Consider the following 15,453-nt stretch of genomic DNA (forward strand, 5'->3'; position numbering starts at 1 on the left):
CCATTTCCTCATTCTGCAGATTGCAAACCTGAGGGCCCCAAGAGGGACAGGGGCTTGCCCCAGGTCTCAGCAGGCTGTGAGCAAGAGCTAAAGCCTAATCCTCCTGCCCTTGGGCCTGGAGCCCTTCCTTGTACCCCAGGGGCCAGTGTCTTTGTTGGATACAGGCTTAGATTGACTGACTGTACCCTGAGAACCTAGGGGAGTCCCTGTTCCCAATTCTTCTTCTACCCCCACCTTGGCCTGATGGAGGAAGACCCTGCTGTGTCGAGATGACCATAAGAGGAAGGAAGCTGAGGAGGATCTGGAAAATTCTGGAGGAAGAGGAGAGTGTTGCTGGAGCTGTACAGACCCTGCTTCTCAGGACCGTAGCCCAGGTAAGGGAAAGAGCCCAGGCGTGACAGAGGAGGGGGCAGCACTAAGGGGGCAGACTCTGAATGGAAAGGAGTGGGAAGGCAGTGGACTCTGTTTCTGAGCTTAGGAGGAATCGGGTACTCAGGTGACTCCATCTGGGGGCATTGGAGCTAGAGGTGATACCTGGGCTGGTCTGGGTGATGAGAAGGGGAAGTGATGCACATTGAGCTGAGGCAGTAGTAGCCACTCCCCAGCCAGGTGAAGCGAGGTGGCACCTAGGCACACGATGGCACCTGTAGGATCATGCAGCTACCCCCAGGGAAGGGGACTTTTCTCTGTCCCTTGGAGAGGTGGAGCTGGACTGTATGCAGCTGATTCTTTCTAGATTGCTCTTAGAGGTTTTGGGGGTAGGTTGGGGGAAAGGCTGGGAGACCCTGAGGTCTTGTTACAGATTGGGCCTCCCTAGGCAAGTCATGAAAGGCAGGTATTTGTAGAAATAGAAATCCAAGATCCTTCAGGATGTCCCAGGTAGGCCAGGCACGGTGGCTCACGCCTGTAATCTCAGCACTTTGGGAGGCTGATGTGGGCGGATCACCTGAGGTTGGGAGTTCGAGATCAGCCTGACCAATATGGAGAAACCCCGTCTCTACTAAAAATACAAAAAAAATAAAAATAAAATTAGCGTGGTGGCGGGCGCCTGTAGTCCCAGCTACTCAGGAGGCTGAGGCAGGAGAATGGCGTGAACCTGGGAGGCGGAGCTTGCAGTGAGCCGAGATCGTGCCACTGCACTCCAGCCTGGGTGACAGAGGGAGATTCTGTCTCAAAAAAAAAAAAATGAGCCAGGCATGGTGGCGCATGCCTATAGTCCCAGCTACTTGGGAGGCTGAGGCAGAAGAATCGCTTGAACCCGGGAGGCAGAGGTTGTCGTGATCCGAGATAGTTCCATTGCACTCCAGCCTGGGCAACAAGAGCAAAACTCTGTCTCAAAACAAAATAAAACAAAAACAAAAACAAAAGATATCCAAGATAATTTGATGGAATTATCTGGAGGTGGATCTTGGATTCACCTCCAAGCATTTCATTATCTGGGCCTTCACTTATCATTTCTGTTTTTCAGCCCGAGAAACTGAGGCTGAAGAAGGAAAAGGACTCTTTTTTGTTTTGTTTTGTTGTTGTTGTTGTTGTTTTTGAGACGGAGTTTTGCTCTTGTTGCCCAGGCTGGAGTGCAAGGGTGCGATCTTGGCTCACTGCAAACTCCGCCTCCTGGGTTCGAGCAATTCTCCTGCCTCAGCCTGCTGAGTAGCTGGGATTACAGGTGCCCGCCACCACGCCTGGCTCATTTTTTGTATTTTTAGTAGAGACACAGTTTCACCATGTTGACCAGGCTGGTCTCAAACTCCTGACCTCACGTGATCTGTTTGTGGCTTTCCAGAGTCCTGTGATTACAGGCATGAGCCACCACACCCCGCCAGAAAAGGACTCTCTTAAGGACACACAAGGAGTTGGGGTAGAACTGGACTAGGACAGGGATCTTTCCATCACATGGCAGTAGTCAAACATCTTCATCAAACATTTATTTTAGTGTCTAATGTATGCTCCGAGAAGGACTAACTTGGGGTAGCAAATAGAAGCCAGGATTGTCCTCAGATCTGGCTTTTAACCAGCCCTCCCAGTGACTTAAGACTGTGATCCCGGGTGAGTCCCTGCCCCGCTCTGAGCCTCAAATTGTCTGTAAAGTGGGGATGCTAAGCCTTGCGACTGTCTCAAGGTTTACCTATAAATTAAATGAGTTAAGACCTGTTAAGTGCATAGACCAGCACCAGGCCCATGGTAAGGATTCAGTAACTGTTAGCCACTGTTGTTACTTGTGAACACAAGTTGAGGCAGGCCACAGATGGGGTTCTCCTAGAGTCATGCAGGGGCAGAGAAGCAGCAGCCCCAGGTCTGACCATCTCCAGATACCTCCACACCCTGCCCTGGGTGCCTGCATTTCTGGAAGTCAAGTGGGGGACCCCATCTCCTCCTCCAGTTCTGAGAACCTGGCAGGGGAGAAATGTCGCGAGCGTTTACACCTGCACATGCACATGATTCTCTTCCCCACAACCTGAGGCCAAGAGTGAAGCTACACATTACAGCTCTGGAGAGTCAGACCAGAATAAGACCCTGGGCTCTTTCTGGCCCCTTCGAGGTGTGGGGTTGTGCATGAGCTTCCTCCTTGCACGGCAGAAGTCCATGAACGCTAACAGCAGGTTCTTGGTCCTCGTTTCCCCTCATGGAGCAGGGGCTGGGAGAAGAGGGGCGCCTGGCGGGAGACAGGGCCTGACATCAGGTACCACCCCCCGGCCCACCTTGTTAGTAGTTGGAGGCCTGGCCCTGTGCTCACTTCAGCTCTGTTTCAAGTCTCCCTAATGGAAGTCTGGTTTAAACTCCTTATTTATAGAGGAGGAAAGAGAAGCCCAGAGAGGCCAAGAACTCACCGAGAGCCCCACAGTGAGGTAAGCGTGAGTCTGGTCCAGAACTCAAGCCTCCTGATTTCAGGTGAGGGCTCTGCCACAGCCATGCTGGAGGGGGCAGGGCTTGATTCCTCTCCTCCCCTGACTACCCTCATAGTCATGCTTGGAGCCAGCTCCCAGTGTGGCCACCTGGGTGGGCTGTGGTTTGCAGGGAGGGTTGGAAAGATGGAGAGGTAAGGGAAGGAGAGTACAGGGCCTGGTCGGGAGAAGCCCAGGGCTGGCCTGGAGCCAGTAGGTCTGGAAGCTCTCCTTGGTGTGTGTGTGGCTGCTGCAGGATTGTGGGGCCTTCATCAGTCTGAGGCAGCAGAGGATGCAGATCCCGTGGGAGCACATTCCCGGAGGAGGGGAGCAAAGCAGGCTCAGGAGTGAGTCATGGAGCCCAAGCCCTAAATTTAGAAGGTGCTGAAAGAGGCAGTCTTCCCCGGGAAGCCTGTGGAGATACCTGCTGACCTAGGACACCAGGGACTCACAGCAGGAAGCAGTGCTTGGCAGGAGTCCCCAGACAGCAGTGCCCATGGAAGCTGAGCCTGCTGCAGGCCTGTTCCAGGTGTGGGTTTGGAACCCAGGGTGAACCTTGACCCAGGGCAGAGCCTTCAGCACCATTCTCAGACAGAGCCCCTAGAGAATTCTGCCCACACCAGTCCTCACGCGGTCCTGGGAGCCAGCCCCTGGAACGTGGACCTCTCAGTGCCATGCTGCCCTCTGGCTAGATATGGCCAGACCCCTTGTGCCTCGCTGCTGTCCCAGCATGCAGCTGTCAGACATTGAGGAGGGGCTGTGTGGGTGCAAGGAGCAAATGCCATTGACACCAGGCCTTTCGAAGCTCTGCTTGGATTGGGGGTTAGGGAGGGAGACAAGATGTCATTTCAGCTACCTCTCTTCCCACTCAACCCTCCAGGCTCTAGGTTAACCCCACTCAGGAAAAAGAAATCATTGCCTCCAGATTGAGGAACAAAGATGTAGGACAGAGGCCAGGCCTCAGAGACAGATGCCAGACCTGGGGGAAGGAAGCTCAGGAACTGAGAACTGATGGCAGCTGTGGCATTTATTGAGCACTCACTGTGTGCCAGGCACTGTGCTAAGCATTCCACAGGATTTACTCACTTCATCCTCATTGTCATGACAGAAATTCTGGTAGTCCACCCAACTTAGATGGAACAACTGAGGCCAGACACAATGGCTCACACCTATAATCCCAGCACTTTGGGAGGCCAAAGCAGGAGGATTGCTTGAGCCAGAAGTTAGAGACCAGCCTGGGGAGACCCCATCTCTACAAAAAATTAAAAAGTTAGCTGGGCGTGGTGGTGCACACCTGTAGTCCCAGCTACTTAGGAGGCTGAGGAGAGACGACCACTTAAGCCCCAGATTTCAAGGCTGCAATGTGCTATGATTGCACCACTGTACTCCAGCCTGGGCAACAGAGCAAGATCCTATCTTTAAAAAAAAAAAATGGGCAGGGAGCAGGGGCTCACGCCTGTAATCCCAGTACTTTAGGAGGCTGAGGCAGGAAGATCATGAGGTCAGGAGTTCAAGACCAGCCTGGCCAACATAGTGAAACCCCATCTCTACTAAAAATACAAAAATTAGCCAGGCGTGGTAGTACGTGCCTGTAGTCCCAGCTACTTGGGAGGCTGAGGCACTTGAACCTGGGAGGTGGCAGTGAGCCGAGATCACGCCACTGCACTCTAGCCTGGGCAACAGAGTGAGATGCCATCCAAAAAAAAAAAAAAGCTGAATTTCAGAGAAGGAACAAATATATTTTTACTCTAAGTACATCCCAAATATTTGCTAAATCTGGTAATCTTACACCCAAGGCACTGCCTCACCCACATTGAGAAACCTTGAAGTGCCACACAGTCACACCCCAGCTCCTACACAGGCCTCAGTCACTTGTGCTCCTGGGGAACGTGCACACCAGCACCGAGGTCACAGAGGTCTGTAGGTTGTCACTCACACACGGCTCTGCACACCCTCTCTAGGGAGGGGCACTGGGCCACAGTAGATGCCTTTCACACTTGGTCTCACCTTCACAACCCCCTCAGGCAGAAGGTCAGGCAGGGACTGTTAGCCCCATTGGACACATGAGGAAAATAAGGCCCAGTGGGAGAAGAACTTACCCCAGATGTCTCAGCGTATGGTCCCTGGGTATGGAAGTTGGGCTATACCTGGGGCCATGCTATGTCCCTGGGTAGGTCCAAGCTCCCCAACAGGCCCACAGCACTCAGATCATAAAGCCTCCCAGAGGAGCCCCTTCCCTCAGGAACAGTAAAAGTCTAGGCTAGGCTTTGGGGCTGCCCCCCACCCCCCGCCAACCTCTCCTATTACCCAAAGGGTGACCCTGAGCCCTCCCCAGAAGCCCCACCAGTTCCAGGAGGTCCTGAGTCAGGACACTGAGGCCCCAACTTTGAGATAAAAAAGAACAAACCAAAAGAAGGAAGTTGTGTGGGTTGCCAGAAAAGGAGCTGTGGTCCCAGGGCTGGAGTTCTTGCCCACCTTGGTGGAGGAAGGCCTAGACAACCTTATCCTTCCTGAAGACACAAGACACTGATGCCCCCACCCCCACCCAGCCTGAGCACAGAGCTGAAGGGAGGGCCTGGGGACAGGCAGATGGATCAGGCGCCTCTGACAGGAAACTCCAGGGCTTTTGGAAGGACGCATCGACCCCGAAATCGAACTGAGTTCCTACAGGTGGCAGTGCCCAATAGACATCAACAGTGGGAGGGCCCAGCAGGCAGAGCGGGGTGTGGCCATCTGTGCCTGGGAACCCTCCTGAAGGGGAATCCACCTGGTTCTGCTCCAGGCCCTGCCCACCTCAGACAAGCCTCTGGCCCTCTCTAGGCCTGTTCTCCAGTCAAGAGGCCTCCCCACCTGCTGGGGACTCTGTCAACTGTATGGTGGTGGCAGGAGGGATTGCAGCTAGGGGGGAACCTGGGGGAGGCAGCAGCCCCTGCAAGGCCCAGAGGGCAGCTCCCAGGGTTCAGAGGTGCAGGGATCAGAGGATGGGGTGGGGAGAAGGATGGAAGAGGAAGCAGGACAGATGCCACAAAGTTCCCTGCTCGGTGGTCTTATATAATGGCTTGGGCTAGGCAGCCAGGCCATCTGAGTTGAAACTGCTTACTTAGTGGTGTGTGGTCTAGAACAAGTTACTTAGCCTCTCTGTGTCTCAGCTGTCCCATTTCCTTTTTTTTTGACACAGAGTCTCACTCTGTCACCCAGGCTAGAGTGCAGTAGTACGATCATAGCTCGCTGCAGCCTGGAACTCCTGGGCTCAAGTGATCCTCCCACCTCATGCTCCTACTTAGTAGCTGGGACTACCAGCGTGTGCCACCATGCCCAGCTAAGTTTTACATTTTTTGTAGAGACAGCATCTCACTATGTTCCCCAGGCTGGTCTCGAACTACTGGCCTCAAGCACCTTCCCACCTTAGCATCTCAAAGCACTGGAATTATAGGTGTGATTACAGGTGTGAGCCACTGCACCCAGCTGTTGTCCTGTATTTTATTTGGCAACTCCACTTTGGTGCCGTGTGTGGCCTGGCATGACAAAATGTGTGTAGCTGTGCAGGTCTGGCCCTGTGTAATAGCAAGGTGAAGTGTTTCTGTGTGGGACTGTGACAGGACATCAGGAGAAGTGCAGGTGGGGGTGACCCTAACCTGCACTGACCTTGAGGCTGCGCACTACAGTGTGGCTCCCTGAGGCTCCAGCAGCTCCCTAAGGGCAGGTGTGAGCTGTTTGCTCAGTGAGGCCCAGCAAGAGACCCACCCTGGGCAAACACTTAGATCCGGCTCCAGGTGGGACTGGGATGGAACACCTGTTGCCACTGTGAAGGACACATCCCTCTCAAGGCCAACCCAGCCCTAGGGGCCTCAGAGTTCTTGGTGCTGAACTTTTTTTTTTTTTAACTGGAGATGATGCTGTGGCACCATCTCAGCTCACTGCAGCCTTGACCTCCCGGGCTCAAGCCATCCTCTTGCCTCAGCCTTCTGAGTAGCTAGGACCTCAGGTGTGCACCACCACGCCCAGCTAATTTTTTAATTTTTAGTAGAGATGGGGTTTCACCATGTTGCCCAGCCAGGTCCTGAGCTCTTGGACTTGTGCAGTCTGCCTGCTTTGGCCTCCCTAAGTGCTGGGATTACAGGTGTGAGCCACCGCGCCCAGCCTGCTGCACCCTTCTGAGGGTCTCTGGAACCCCTCCTCCATGCCACTGCTTCCTGGTGACATCACACAGGTCACTGCCCAATCTTCTAGAACAGTGCCAGGACACTGCCTTGTTGCCCTGGACAACCTGGGAATTTGCTCCACCAAAACTGGCAGGCAGGGTTACCCCTGAGGAGGGGGTGGGGGAGAAGAGGTAGGGGTGGGACCCTATCATCTCCCAGAGGGGAGATCAAGGCAGCCATCACCTGTCTAACTAGATGGTGAGTAGGGGTGGGCATCCTGGAGCAAGGCTAGACTTTCAGGCCCCTCATTGTCCAGGACACTGGGCAGGTTGCGGGGCACCAAGGGAGACTGACTCTTGAGGCTGAGAGAGGGCAGTGACTGTGTCAAGGTCACCGGCAGGCAAGTGGAAGGTGTGGTATGTAATAGGGGGTGGGAGGAGCAGGAGCCTCAGGTTAGGAGCTGAGAGACCTAGGTTTTCATTCCTTTTTTTTTGAGACAGAGCATCGCTCTGTCACCCAGGCTGGAGTGCAGTGGTCCAATCTCTGCTCACTGCAACCTCCGCCTCCCAGGTTCAAGCTATTCTCCTGCCTCAGTCTCCTGAGTAGCCTCCCAGGCACATGCCACCATACCTGGCTAATTTTTGTATTTTTAGTAGACATGAGGTTTCACCATGTTGGCCAGGCTGGTCTTGAATTCCTGACCTCATGATGCTCCCACAGCCTCAGCTGCTCTGTCTGCGAGGGGCACATATGAGATCCAGGCCTGCCCAGTGCCCTGTGTAATGATGCCTCACATTCCCACGCTGTTTCTCAGTTTGTCAAGCGCCTTGTCGTACACAGTCTCACCTTGTATACCCACTCTGGCTCCTGCTCCGTGATGCCCCATTCTGAAACTGGGACCCAGAGAGCAGCCAGACCTGGACTCTAGCCTGGGGGCTCAGAGAGGCACCTCAATTCACTTCCTGGGCAGGGGACCAGATCTGGGGCAGGGGACTGCGGTGGGCAGAGCAGGGGCATGCTTTGCCAAAACTGTTTCCATTGTTTGATCTTCCATGAGACTCAAAACTTGCCAAACCATCATGTCAAGATGTTACCTTGGTTGGAACCGTGCATTTTTGGACAGTGTATTCCTCCCTGCCCCACTCACCCCACCAGTTTTATTTTTAGTTACTTATCTGGGGGTGAAACTGGCACATATACAACTCTTTTCCCTGCCACAATTCTTAGAGGATAGGTATTATTATTCCAGATGAGGAAACTGGGGCTCAGAGAAGGCCTGTCACTGGCTTCTGGTGACACAGCTAGGAAATCAGAGGTCCAGGATTTGAACTCAGCTCCACAGGCCCTTTGTGCTGCTAGGTTGTGGGTCCTCCCCAGACTCCTCTCCCCGAGCCCCTCCAGCCCTCCTGGGCTCATTCTTCTGCTCTGGAGCAGATGGGGTCCTTCTCGGCTGCTTAGAGGTGTTCTGAGAAGGATGTGAATCGGCTTTGTCATGTTTGAGAGGTTTTCATGAGACCCAGATCCAGAGATACTGAAATTCCTGGGAGGGGTAGCATTTGCAAGGGCAAATTAACGATGAGTAGAATGAGGTGATACCCTTCTACCCACCTGCTGGCGAGGTAGCCTGGCCTAAACCTGGGACCCAGGGATGAGCCCAGGGCCTGGCTGCCTGAGCCCTCAGGTGCCACGTCACCCACCTTTACCGACCCAAGGTCCAAAAGATTCTTGGTTCTTCTGTGTTTTGATCTGAGTGATGGTTTGGTTCTTGCCATCTGCGCCTCCCTGAGTTTTTCTCTCTCTGCAGCTCTCTAGGGTGGGGAAGTCCTTCTATCAGTCTGCCCTCACTGCTACCTCCCGTCACCTGGCCTTGTCTTTTTTGCCCTGGACTGGATGGTGGGTGTGAGAGGTTTGCTGCCCTGGTGCGGGCTATCTGCTGAGGTGTGTTTTATTGGGGCCCTAAAAAGGCAGGAGCCACCAGGCCTGTGCTGCCACCTCTTTTCCTCATGGCACATCCAAGAGGATACAGTTCACAAAGCAAAGCAGCCTTTGGCTCTACTGGGGTCCCCTTTGGGTTTTATCTGAGACCCACACTGCCTAAGTGTCCCACCCAGGCAGTATGGGTATCAGGTAAAACTGCTGAGGCCTGGGGAGGGGCAGTGACCTGCCTAGAGTTAGAGGCAGAGGAGGTAGATAGCAGAGAGTCAGAGCCTGGGCATCCTGAGCCCAGAGCCAGCCCCCTGCCACCCACTCATTCCCAGACACTTTTCAGGAGTGTGGTTTAGAAGGGATGGGTGATTATCTGACTGTGCCTCCCACACTGCAGATGGGAGGCCTGGAGATCTAAGGTCATTCACACAGGCCTCGTGAGGACCTGCAGCACATTGTCCAGGATTCACTTTGCAGGATGCCCTTTGGGGTCACTTGCCATCATAGCTCCCCGCTCACCCCCACTCATTTTTAAAATGCGGCCTAATTTACAAACATCTCGGCGCTTTAAGCATTTCAGGAAGAAACACCTCTATTTGTGAAGCACCGTGACAAATCCTCGACTCCTCGTTTTTTTTCTTAGCACATTTAAGAAAAGCTGTTCCATCCTAGAGCTCTAGGCTGGTGAGGCTAGGAGGCACCTTAGGGTTATCCATTCTGATTCCCTTTTTCTGTAAATGGAAAACTAAGGGCCAGAGAGGAGGAGGCAGCGGGGCACAGACAGGAACGGAGGTGGGAGGAGGCTGAGATCTGCATGCTGGTCAGGATGACTGTGGCAGGTTCTTGTTGGGCCCTGTTAGTTGCTCATCCAGAGGAGCTCACCACAGTCGCTGGGACAGACTGCCACACTCACCCTGGCCTGGATTCAGAGAAGTTGAGCTACTGGCCTCACAGAGCAGATGGAGGAAGAGCTGGCACTAGGACCCAGGGGGCTAGGGGGAGCCTCCCGGGCTGGAAGGAATGGCAGGAGCGCTGGTGCAGGTAGCTATGGAGCTCTGGCCAACTCTGCCTGGGGAGGTAAGAGAGCCCAGAGCCCTGGGCCAGATGCTCTTGAGAGCCTAGTCTAGTCCATAGGAGGTGTGCGTGTGTGCGTGCATGTTTGTGTGTGTGTACACGCACGTGTGTGCATGCTGAGAAGGGGTGCTGGTGGACAAGGGCCAGAGTGTGGGGCTGGAGGGAGTCCCGGTTCAAGCTCCCAGGTACGAGTGAGACTGGGGTGGAGATTTTGCCTACGTCTGGCCAGCTTGTGAACCTTGAGCCTTGTGGGTTGGATCGGCTTCCTGCTGGGTTTGCACTGCCCAGTGGGAATGGGGTTGGGTGTGTGTAGGCTTGGTGTGCCTCTAGCTTGGTGGGGGATGCAAGCTGTGGGCATCTCTGAGCTGCCGTGGGGCTGTCATCCCTGCGAGTTAGTCTCTTGATTGTCATGGGGGTGTGTGCCCATCTTTGGATCTCTGGGGTATTGCGTGGGGGCGTCTCTGGGTTGTTCTGGGGACAGCGTGCCCGTGTGTAAATACTGTAGGTTGTTGCAGAGGTGTGTACCTGTGAGTATGGGAGGTGGTGGAGAGAAGGGGTTCACAGTCAACTTCCAGAATTCCTCTTCTTGCACCTCGTGGCCCTTCCTCGCAGAGCCCACTCTGTCTTGGCCTCTCCTCACCCCGTCCCCGGTCTCCGCTGGGGACTGGCCCCTCGCGCGCCGGGTCCCCTCCCGGGGCCGGTGGGGGTGGGCGCTAGGACCCTGCGGGGCGGGGCGGGGCGGGGCTCGCAGCTCCGTCAGTTTCACCTCCGCAGCCTGGAAAATAAACTCCGCGAGCCGCCGGCCCGCCGAGCCCGCGAGCCCCCCAGCCTAAGCGGAGGGGGCGGCGCCGGGCTGGGGGGCCCGGGGCGGGCCGGGCGGGCCGGGACGCCACTGCTCTTTCAGAGCCGCCCCGCGGGCCCGGGTCGGCCCGGGCGCTGCGGCGGCCGGCCGCTGCGCATCGCGCAGCCCCGGCGGGCCCCCCGCGGAAGAAGGCGGGCACAGGTGAGCAGCCGGGGCCCGGAGGGCGGCCCCTCCCGCCCCGCGCCCGCCCAGCGTCGCTGCGAGTTAGTTAAGCAGGTTCCCAGCATCGTCCCTCCCCTCGGGTCCCGGCCGGTCCCTGGGTCCCGACGGGCGCCCGCCGGCCACCGCGTCCCATACGCAGTCTCCACGCCGGCCCCAGGGGTCTGGGGCGCTCCTCGGGAGGGGGCCTCCGAGGCTGTCCAGCGCCCGTCCGCTCTTCCCCGGGGCCAGCCCCTGCCTCTCTCTAGCTCCCCACCCGCCAGGACCCCGAACAGCCCCACCCGCGCCCCCAGCGCGCCTGATTCCCGTCCCCAAACCGGTCTTGCAGGTCCCAGGAAGGTGGCGTCAGCATCTGCAACCGCGTCGACGTTGTCGGAGCCTCCGCGGAGGACCCAGGAGAGCCGGACTAGGACTAGGGCCCTGGGCCTCCCCACACTCCCTATGGAGAAGCCAGCGGCCTCCACAGAGCCCCAAGGGCCTCGGCCGGTCCTGGGCCGTGAGAGTGTCCAGGTGCCCGATGACCAAGACTTTCAGAGCTTCCGGTCAGAGTGTGAGGCCGAGGTGGGCTGGAACCTGACCTACAGCAAGGCTGGGGTGTCTGTCTGGGTGCAGGCTGTGGAGATGGATCGGACGCTGCACAAGATCAAGGTAGGGTTGCCCACTATCACTTCAGCCTCCACTGCACCCTTACTGCCTCTCTTCCGGAGTCTCCTGGTCCTCTCTCTGGGCTAAACACCTGACTGTGTATCTGGGCCCAGAGAGAGTCTCCTGCCAGGGACCGGGAGGAGGCACAGTCAGCTGGGCCAAGCCCCATCACACAGATGGGCCAACGGAGGCCTGGAGAGCAGGAGTGACTCAACCTGCCTCTCTCAGCTGGAACCCAGGCTTCTGCATGCCCCTGCCTGCTCCAGGGAGCTGGGCTGCTGCCAGGCCCTTCTAGGAGAGTGGTCTCCCTCAGGGACCCCTCTGCTGGGGAAGCCTGCACCTGGTTCCTGACTTGAGTTACTCCAGTTGGGAGACTGGGCCCTTCTCTCCCTGATTCCTGGTTCTCTCAGCCTGAACTGGGTCTCCTTCCCTGCTTTTTGCACCCTGGGGTGCCCAGGACCTGAGTCCTTCCTGCCTGATGCCCTGCTCTTGCTCTTTCCCTTCCCTCCCTTCGTGGCTGCTCCCTCAGTCTTCTGCAGGGACTCAGGATTGTGGCTGGCAGATCCTGAAGGCAGGGCTCTGATACCCCTGCCTTGCACAGAGCCAGGCTGCAGGTGGGCTGGGGGAGGAAGGGGCCTGGGGTCAAGGGAAGCCAACATAGGGAGCAGTTGCAGACACATCAGTTGCTCACAGCCATCTCCCCTGCTCCTCCCAACCCCACAATTCTCCTTTCTTTGCCTTGCAGGGCAGGCTTGGGGTTTGGGACCTTGGGAACCCACCTCCCCCAGAGGACCAGATGGGGCGGGGGCTGGTGAAGACTCTGGTTTAAGGGCCTCAATAGCTGCCCCCAATACATCTGGTGTTGCTGTGGGTACTGCATTTCCAGGGCTCGTAGGTCTCCCTGCAGTGGGCTTTGGCAGTAGGCTGTGCCCTTCGCCTTCCTCTTCCTTGCCTTCTCCCTTCTGCTATCCTCCTGGAAATGTGGAGGAGTCTACCCTCCCCTTCTGCCTAGTCTCAGACTTAGCCCAGGCATGTATCTTGGCCTCTTACCAAGGCCTGAGATGTCTGACCTTTCCCCTCTGACCCTAAGCCCTTCTGCCTCACTTTGTCTTAGTCATTTACATATACTTCTGTCCTTCCCCACACGATTATCTGCTTCTCACTTTCTGCCTCCCCTTCTCCTCTCTGACTCTGTCTGCACCTTGGCCATCTGACTGTCTTTCCCTCTGGGTTTCCATGTGTGTCTCCCACTTTGGGATTCGCTGCCCAGGGCCACAGGACTTTGACCTGTGTCTGAGCCTGAGGAGCAGGGAAGGGGAAGGCAGCTGGCATGTCCCACCTGATTGTTCCCTGAGAGCAGGGACAGGTCCTATCCTCTTTTTTTTTTTTTTTTTTTTTGAGAAGCCTCACTCTGTTGCCCAGGCTGAAGTGCAGTAGCAAGATCTCAGCTCACTGCAACCTCCACCTCCCAGATTCAAGTGATTCTCCTGCCTCAGCCTCCTGAGTAGCTGGGACTGCTAGTGCACACCACCACACTCAGCTAATTTTTGTATTTGTAGTAGAGATGGGGTTTCACCATATTGGCCAGGCTGGTCTTGAACTCCTGACCTCAAGTGATCCACCCGCTTCAGCCTCTCAGGTCCTGTCCTCTTTGTGTCCCCAGTATCCAACACAGTTAGAGCAGGGATATTGGTGGAAGAGAGAGGGAAGGAAAGAACGAAGGAACAAATTGAATGAATGGTGAGAAGGTAATTCACAAGAGCCTGACTGTGACCTGGGAAAGCCTTCAGGTGGGCAGTGCACACTGGGGGAGAAGTGTAGTTTCCCTACCAAGCTGGCACTCCAGAAAGTCAGGGGAGGAGGGGTCTGAACTGAGGCCAGTACTCCCACCCTCTGTGTCAATAGGGCAGAGCTACCTCCTCCATCTGGCTTGGTTAATGAACAAACCCTGCCCAGCCCACGCCTGGAATTGGTGGATCTGGAGCCCAGGCTGACTGCAACAGACCACTAGTGGCCAGAACAGCCTTGTCAGGTGGCCTTCCTTGTGGGTGGCGGAGACTTGGAAAAACTGGGGTGTTATAGGCTTCTGGACAGGCATACACCCTCCTGGGCAGCCAGGACCCTACCCTCCTTTTCTTTCAGACTGAACAGATGTTGGAGGTGCTAAAGGGTCATTAGTAATCCCTATGTCATACCCTTCCTGCCCCTGGATGCAGGTGAGGATATTGGGGCTCAGAGAGGGGCAGGGAGCTGCCTAGAGTCACACAGCTGTCTCAGCAGATCTACAGCGTCTTGGCTAGTGCTCCTTCCTTGCTTCTCCCTGCAGGCTGCCTCCCCAGCTTTGCTCCCCACAATGGAGAGAGGGTGGGGAGAGGAGGTGAGCAGAGCCCAGACCCAGGAAGGAGGCTGGGACCCTGGTTATGGGCACCCCAAAGTGCCAGCTCCCCGCTCCTGATCCTCTCAGCACAGCTAGTTGGAGCTCTGGGAGAAATGGACAGAGGCCTGTGATCTTCCCATCCCCAAGATTCCAGGACTCCCAGGTTCCATGCAGATAATCCCATTTCTGATAAATGAGAGCCCCTGCTCTGAGCCAAGCATTTCTCCCCCTCATCTAATTTGCCCTGAGGCTAGTCTGGGGCAGTAGTAGTCTTGTCTACATGTTACAAACAAAGAAACTGAGGCTGAGCGAGGTAATGTTATTTGCCTAAGGTCATGCCACAGCTGAGGCAAGAGTGGAACCATGCCAGCCTGGCTCCAGAGCCCCTGCCCCTCTCCGCATGGGCTCGCATCTTAGTCAACACTGTGGCCTTTAACCCCATCCATAACTCTTTGAAGGCCTGGAGGACGCTGTGTTCTTATCATCCTATTCTTGTTTGATGGATGAGAAAGCCGAGGTCCACAAAGGGGAGTAGCTTGCCAAGGTCACCCAGCAGGTCTGGAGCCAGAATCCCTGGGGATGACTGGGTCACTCCAGGAGGCTGTGACTCAACTGCAGGTGTTTGCTGAACTTCTGCCCCCTTTTCCCCCTCCCCTTTCCTGTCCCAGCCTACTCTGGGCCTGTCCCCAGAGCTGGGAAAGCCAGCTGCCCCCTGGACATGCCCCGTGCTCCTGATCCCAGGGTAGGGGTGGGAATCCACCTAGCTATCTACCTGATTCATTTCCTCCTCCTCATCTCCCTTCCCCTTCCCCGGGTCCAGAGGTCCCTGGAAGCCACTGTGGCTCAGGGCCCAGTAGTTGGAGCCAAGACAAAGGGAAAGGGGCTGTTGGAGGCCACCTCCACCCCTTCTCTCCCTCCTGGCCTCCAGCCTGACCTGGCCTCAGGGCTGCACTGTGCTCTGAATACTGGAGAGGAGGCAGATACCACCTCCTAAGAGTTCAGGTCCTGTCCCAGGGACAGATGCTGAACATAGATCCTGGGTACAAGGCAGGAGGCAGCTTGGAGGCTTAACTCAAATCTCTCGGCCGGGCGCGGTGGCTCAAGCCTGTAATCCCAGCACTTTGGGAGGCCGAGACGGGCGGATCACGAGGTCAGGAGATCAAGACCATCCTGGCTAACATGGTGAAACCCCGTCTCTACTAAAAATACAAAAAAAAACTAGCCGGGTGAGGTGGCGGGCGCCTGTAGTTCCAGCTACTCGGGAGGCTGAGGCAGGAGAATGGCATGAACCCGGGAGGCGGAGCTTGCAGTGAGCTGAGATCCGGCCACTGCACTCCAGCTTGGGCGACAGAGCAAGACTCTGTCTCAAAAAAAAAAAAACAAAAA

The 15,453-nt window shown here is 56.0% G+C and overlaps 1 protein-coding gene across 4 annotated transcripts in view; it reads left to right on the forward strand.

Annotated features, from left to right (window-relative positions):
- The first annotated feature begins 253 nt into the window (after window positions 1-253).
- STARD10 (StAR related lipid transfer domain containing 10) overlaps window positions 254-15,453 on the forward strand; it is a 44,198-nt gene continuing 28,998 nt past the window's right edge. The window contains exons 1-2 of one of the 4 annotated variants that reach the window (XM_017894380.1): window positions 254-374; window positions 11,374-11,693. In XM_017894380.1, the coding sequence (XP_017749869.1) occupies window positions 11,487-11,693 (207 nt within the window). In that variant the 5' untranslated portion in view covers window positions 254-374; window positions 11,374-11,486. Of the gene's footprint in view, window positions 375-7,123; window positions 7,283-10,326; window positions 10,416-10,829; window positions 11,028-11,373; window positions 11,694-15,453 lie in introns of those variants that run through there. The other 3 variants (XM_017894381.1, XM_017894383.1, XM_017894382.1) reach the window with 3 other exon arrangements.

The sequence above is a fragment of the Rhinopithecus bieti genome, unplaced genomic scaffold (genome assembly GCF_001698545.2).
Source record: "Rhinopithecus bieti isolate Rb0 unplaced genomic scaffold, ASM169854v2 scaffold_21412, whole genome shotgun sequence".
NCBI lineage: Eukaryota > Metazoa > Chordata > Mammalia > Primates > Cercopithecidae > Rhinopithecus > Rhinopithecus bieti.